This window comes from Terrapene carolina, unplaced genomic scaffold (genome assembly GCF_002925995.2).
Source record: "Terrapene carolina triunguis isolate 2854851 unplaced genomic scaffold, T_m_triunguis-2.0 Scaffold193, whole genome shotgun sequence".
Classification (NCBI taxonomy): domain Eukaryota; kingdom Metazoa; phylum Chordata; order Testudines; family Emydidae; genus Terrapene; species Terrapene triunguis.
In genome coordinates, this window is record NW_020664544.1 from 6,990,664 (window position 1) to 6,997,346 (window position 6,683).

A 6,683-nucleotide genomic window follows, 5' to 3' on the forward strand; every position below is an offset into this window, starting at 1 on the left:
AGGGGATGGGGATCTGGGATCACTAGTCCTGGGAGATCCAAAGTGGATGGGGATCTGGGAGATCCACAGGGAACAGAGAACATGGCCTTACTTCTGCTGATACTCTTTGATGAGCCGCTTGGCCTTGCTGTATTTCCGTTCCAGGGTCTGGTACTGGGCTTGAGTCTCTTTCAGGTGCTCATCCACCGCCTGGCACAGGTTCTGAGCCTCCATCCAATAACCCTCCAGCTTCTCCATCCTCTCCTTGTTTTCCTCCACGCTCTGCTCCAGCTGGGCCTTCTCGGCTCGCCAGCGAGCCTTCTCCTGCTCAATGGACTGCAGCTGGGAGCAGAGACCACAGCGCACAGGGTGAGGGGAAGAGGGGAAGACGGGGAAGGGAGACTGTGCCGGGGGATGACAGGTAGGGGGAGGGGAGATGAGGGGTATTTGGGGAGAGGGGCTGCATGGGGCAGAAGATGGGGCAGCACATGCACCCCAGTAGCAGGGAGTGTTGGGAGAAGTATGGGTGTGTGTTTGCGTCTCTTTGGTGCTGTGGACTGTGGTTGAGTGCGTGGTTGTGTGCTGTTGTATCTCAGCGCGTGGTTGTGTCTCTGTGGGTTTGTGCTTGTGTCTCTGTGTGTGCGCTTGTCTCTCTGTGTGTCTGGTTGTGTGCTGTTGTATCTCTGCGTGTGGTTGTTTGTGTGTGTGCTTGTGTCTCTGTGTGTGCTTGTCTGTGTGTGTGTCTGGTTGTGTGCTGTTGTATCTCAGCACGTGGTTGTGTGTCTGTGTGTTTGTGCTTGTGTCTCTGTGTGTGCGCTTGTCTCTCTGTGTGTCTGGTTGTGTGGTGTTGTATCTATGCGCGTGTTTGTGTATCTGTGTGGGTGCTTATGTCTCTCTGCATGCGCTTGTCTCTGTGTGTGTCTGGTTGTGTGCTGTTGTATCTCTGCGCCTGGTTGTATATCTGTGTGTGTGCTTGTGTCTCTGCGTGTGCTTGTCTCTGTGTGTGGTTGTGCATCCTTGTGTATGTCTTTGTGTGCTGCATGTGTAGTTGCGTGGGGGGATTTGCGTGAGATTATGCATGCTTGGTTCTGCCTGTGTGTGCGGCTGTGCGCTATTGTGAGTGTGGTGACATCAGCGTGTGCGGTCGGGTGTCTCTGTGCGTGCTCGTGTGTGTGCGCGGTTGTGTCTCTCCACGCCTGTGCGTCGTTGGGCAATACACACAACGGGGCCAACTGCGAGCGAGGAGGAAAGCAGAAGACCCCACGCTAGAGCAGGACTGGCGGAGGCCATGCCGGGTAGGGGAAAGGAGGGAACGGAAGAATAGGGAGGTGCCAGCAGCCCAGGCCGGCCGGGATCCTGCGGGTGAAGACTCACGGGACCAGGGAGCCCTAGGAGGGGACCCTCCCGCCACCCCCCACACGGCCCCTTCTCCGCAGCTCACCTTCCTCTTCAGCTGCTGGATCTCGGCCTCGGTGACGGCGTGTTTGATCTGGAGCTGACAGAGAGTATGAGCGGTTACGCCCTGCATTCAGGGAGATGCCAGCCCCAGCCACTGCCCTGGCGCCCTCAGCCCCGGCCACTTGCAAGCAGTACATTTCCATTAGAGTCAAGGTATGAACCCCAGAGTCCTGGCAACACCCCCACCAGGGGTACATGACATGGTGCTGCAGTGAATCCCCCCCAGGCACACAACACCGGATCCCTGCCCTCAACTGTCGGGGGCCGTTGCTGTGGGGTGATGCAACAGCGTGCTCCACCTCAGAGGTGGCCGCACTTCAGCACAAGGTGCTGGGGCTCCAGTTCTCCTCTAGCCTCAGCTGGCTTTGCATTAACGTGACGCTCCTGACCCCAGCGGAGCGGCACCGGTGGGAGAGGAGAATCAGCTGGCAGGGCCAGAGGGCCACAACAGGGGTCGGCACCCTCTGCGCAGAGCTCGCCTGGAGATCTGGGCTGTGCTTAGACCCCGCAGCCGGGGGTGCCGCTGGGCTGCCTTCGTCAGAGCTTACAGACAGAGCTTCTAGCCACTAGAGGGCAACATAACCACACGCATACCAATAATCACACGCGTGCACCACACCCCCACTGAAACAGATACGTGCACGCACACCCATGCACTTGTGCACCACACCCATGCATGAACGTATGCCCGTTATCCCATGACACACATGGACACGTGCAAGTATGCACAGACAGCCTTGCACGTGTGAATACACACACAGGTGCAAACTCACCTGCACTCTGACCCCAGACACACACATGGACATGTGCATGCACCGATGCCCACCCGTGCACTCAGACACACACACATGCATCCGCATACACACATGTACACACTCCCACAAGAATAAACACACCCTGATCCACACACACACTCACACGGGTGCCGTACACCCCTTCTGCCTCCCCCCACTCCCATTGCGGGTGTCTTCGGGGAGCTCCCCTTTCCCCGTCTTTACCTCCTTAAACTTGTGCACCAGCTTCTCGGGGTCCATCTCGACAGGGGACAGCATGTCCTCATTCTCAGCCAGTTCGAAGACCTCGATGGCCATCTCGCTGCTGGGGAACATGGGGCTCATCTCCTCGTCCTCGTCCGTGGCATATTCGCCCGTCTGCGGGCACAGAACCGGGAGCTTTGGTCCGCTTCCTCCCTGTGATCCACCCCCAATCCAGCACATCCCAGACCAGAGCCATTCATAGCGCCGGCAGCTACCCCCTCACCACCACCGCTGCTCCCCAGAACCCTAAAACCCAGCCCCCCTTCCCGGTCTGCAGGGTCGGGGCAAAGCACCTTGTGCAAACTTAACCTGCCGGGGCAAAGGATGGCCTGGTGGTTTCTGCACTTGGCTGGCACTCAGGGTCAGGTCCCAGCTCTGCTGCTAACACCCTAGATTCATACCTGGGGCCGCTGCTGCACCTTTCCGGTCCCCATCTGTAACATGGGGGGGGGGGTAAGAGATCTGTCCTGCCTCTTCAGAATGTGATACCTGCCCTGTGTGTGCGTACAGTGCCTAGCACGACGGGGACCCAATCTCAGCTGAAGTATCCAGGCGCAACCATAATACAAATCATTATTACCGCTATTCCCACAGTGCCGAGTGGCCAGGACCCATTGTGCCAGCTCTTGGAATGGCTGGAGACCTCAACAAAAATCTCCAAAAGGCATGAGACGGTGCCCCTGTTCCTCACAACACCCCCCGAGAAGCAGGGAATTATGAACCCCATTTTACAGGTGGGAAAACTGAGGCATCCAGCAAGCTGCCCAAGGTCACTCAGCAGCAGAGCCGGGAAGAGAACTGAGGACATCCTGACGGTTAGCCCCACGCGCTAGCCACCAGCTCAGCTGTGCACCTGCAGCGTTATTGATTCGGGCCGAGATTTCGAAAGACGCCTAAGTGATTTAGGCACACAACTCCTGTTGAAATCGAATTCAATGGGCATCAAGTGCCTAATTCCACGAGGCTGCTTTGAGAATCCCCACGGGTGTGCGGGGGGGGGGGGGGGGGGGGGGGGGGGGGGGGGACGGGGGGGGGTCGTGTCTGTTGGGATATTTCATGGGGGGGGGCAGGGAGTAGCTGTAATTCGACACGTCATTATTACAACTTCTGACGATGATGTTTGTGTGCTGCTGAAATCAACCACTGTTATAGACCGGTTAATAACAGGAAGGGACTGGAGCAGAGAGAGTAGGATCAGTTAGATCTGTCCCGCACCCAGCACAAAGAGGCCCTGAAGGCGCCCCCCCCTCCTCCCGGCAGTGCAATTATTTAATAATAACAGTGGGCCAGATCCCAGCTGGCGTCCATCTTGCTCCACTGACGTCAATGCTGCAGGTTTAGCCCAGGTGATGACCTGGACCAATAACAACCGCTTTCCCGAAGGAGCTGGCGCTATTGGACAGAGCATTAGACTGGGACTCGGGAGGCCTGGGTTTGTTTGGCTCTGTTACTGGCCCACTGGGTGACCGTGGGCAAGTCACAGCCCCGTTCCGTGCCTCAGTTTCCCCGTGCGTCACATGGCGATAACAATGCTGCGCTCCAGCGTAAAGTGCTCTGAGAGCTACTGATGCACAGCGCTCGCTAAGAGCGAAAGTTATAATTAGACGTCGTGACATTCGAATGGAGCGATTCCTTCATTTTCCACTCCTCTCCCACACAACACAAGCCCACCAGGGACCCTGCCAGGAGAGCCCATTAATCCTGGATGCTGCCACATTCCACCGCCCGGGAGAGACAGGCACAGCCCTGGAAACAGGAGAGAGGGGCTTGCACCCGGCATTTCTCTCCGCTGCAGAGCCCGGCAGGGTGTAGGAAGCTACCTCCTGGCTGGGTGCCTGGCAGCACGCCCAGCGATTAGGACGCTGAGAAGAGGGCGGCAGGGGGCTGATACTCCAATGCCCTGCACCTCGTGCGTCACTCACACCAGTGCAAAGTGCTTCCAGGCGGAGTCGGTGGCGTTTCACCCCCACTTTTCACTGGAGTAAATGACAACCTGAGAGGTGGGGCAATGAATCAGGTCGACGGTGTCTCATTGGGCTCCTGGTACACAGGCTAGGTGAGTCAGTTCTCCTGGCCCTGCCGCAGCCCGGAGACAGGCTGTTGTGGAGCAGTGCGGTGTGTGAGGGAAAGCACAAGGGTGAACGCTCATGGACAGGGCAATCTCTCCAGGATACGGCCAGTGGCCGGGGTGGAGCAGGGAATGGGGACATCTGGATTGGCATGGGCCTGGAGCCTGACTTCCCCCTCATCTCAAGAGAAGGTGCCCCAACCAAGCTAGGACTCGGGTCCTTTGGAGGATCAGTGGGTTTGTTGGTGCACCTGCACAGGTGGCAGTATGGACTAGTGAGTAGAGCCACGGGACTGGGACTCAGGAGACCCGGGGTCTATCGAGTGGGTGATCTTTGGGGGAGTCCCGCCACCCTTTGTCTGTCTTGCCTATTCAGACCAGAAGCTCTCTGGGGCAGGGACTGGCTCTCCCTCTGGGTACGTACAGTCCCTAGCACATGAAGGCTCTGATCTTGGTTGAGGCCATTAGGTGCCACTGCAGAATAACTAAGTATGGGGTTAATTAGCTGGATTCCTCTCTGACCCCAGGGAGAGGGGGAGTCTCCCTGGGGGCCTGTACTGGAGCGGGGGAGGACGGGATTGCAAGGACACCCAGCACATGCTCCGGTCTCCAGCCCTTGCCCAAAGGCGACCGGGAAATGCCGCTCGCGCGCGCCTCTTACTTCTTCATCCTCTTCCGTGTACTGGGTGTATCTCTGCTCCATCATCTCCCGCTGCCACCGCTCCTGCTCCAGCGTCTGCTGGATCAGCTGAGCTACCTCGCTTTGCTCGCCCGGCTTCTCCCGCCCGATCAGGAACCTGCGACAGGAACAGACACAAGGCCAGCGGGTCAGCCTAGGAGGAGCCCTGTGCCCCGGAGGCAGAGCGGCTGCTGGTTGATCCCAGCAGGCCCCGTCCTCCTCCCTGTGTCTCTCCCCTGCGTCTGCAGCGAGGCTGCCACTGCGGTGGGGTGACGTTAGAGGGTGGTGGGGTGAAGCCGGGATTCAGGGGGGCAGGGCCACCCCCCCTCGACTCCCAGCCTACGGCAGGGTCTCATTTCCTCCCCACTGCCCATGAAAGCTGGGATGGGAACAGGCCCCAGAGCAAGACCCGCTGGAATCTCCTTGCCCACCTGACTGCAGTGTCCAGCCCGCTTACGAGGAGGTGCACATGCTGCCCCTCTCCACGATCCACCCCCCAACCAATCAGTTTGGCACTCCCCGGGCCGGCCTCGCCCATGCCTTGATGGGCTCGGCCCCACCCGTGGGTGCGGAGGGATGGGCATGGGCTAGGCCGGCGGGGCCCAGTTTCTACTCCAGGCTCGGCTGCGCTGGCTTGACGTCGCCGCGTTGGTGGGCGGGTTTATTTTAGGCTGATTATTTTAAAAATAGATATTGGAGAGAAAACATCCGGAGCTGGGTGTCGGGCGCAGAGCGAGGGTGGCCCCCGGCCCCTCGCGCTGATCCCGGCCAGGAAGGGCGGAGCCTGAGATGCTAGGGGCGAGATAAAGGGGTCAGCAGGGCAATTCTGCAAACAGCCCTGCAGCGAGGCGGAAACACCGCCGGCCAGTGTTTCCCCTCAGCTGCTCCAGCATCGCTCACTTCCTCTTTCGCTCCCACAGCCTGCCCCCCTCGCCCCGCTCCTGGCCGGGGGGAACGCTGGTTTTTCACCCAGCAGGCCCCTTGCTGGTTGTGGGAGGGGGTCCGAGGGGCAGGGACAGGGTGTGATGGGAGGGAGAGAGGGGTGTGGGGGTGGTCTGGGATGTTACCCATGTTCCGGGATGCACTGGGGATGTTCCCTGGGGTTTCCAGGGGATACCCAGTGGGGGGCTATGGGGGGCACAGTGGAGTTTATGGGGCTACGGGAGCTAAACAGTGGATTACTATGGGGTGTGCAGTGCAGGGTATCAGGGTCATGGGAGATACACAGTGGGTGCCATGGGGTGCACTAGAGGTTCTAGGAGACACACAGTGGGGTGCCATGGGGTACACTAGAGGTTCTAGGAGATACACGCTGGGGTGCACAGTAGATGTTATGGGGCTGTAGGAGATACACGGTGGAGTGCCATGAGGTGCACTAGAGGTTCTAGGAGATACACGCTGGGGTGCACAGTAGGTGTTATGGGGCTGTAGGAGATACACGGTGGGGTGCGATGGGGTGCAC

General features: G+C 59.0%; 1 protein-coding gene across 1 annotated transcript in view; it reads right to left on the bottom strand.

Annotated features, from left to right (window-relative positions):
• Positions 1–6,683, bottom strand: part of PPP1R9B (protein phosphatase 1 regulatory subunit 9B) — a 78,814-nt gene that overhangs the window by 41,830 nt on the left and 30,301 nt on the right. Inside the window, exons 5-8 of the mRNA XM_026654669.2 lie at positions 5,204–5,339; positions 2,436–2,588; positions 1,421–1,474; positions 92–321 (exon numbers count right to left, since the gene is read on the bottom strand). Of these exons, the coding sequence (XP_026510454.1) occupies positions 92–321; positions 1,421–1,474; positions 2,436–2,588; positions 5,204–5,339 (573 nt within the window). The remainder of the gene's footprint in view (positions 1–91; positions 322–1,420; positions 1,475–2,435; positions 2,589–5,203; positions 5,340–6,683) is intronic.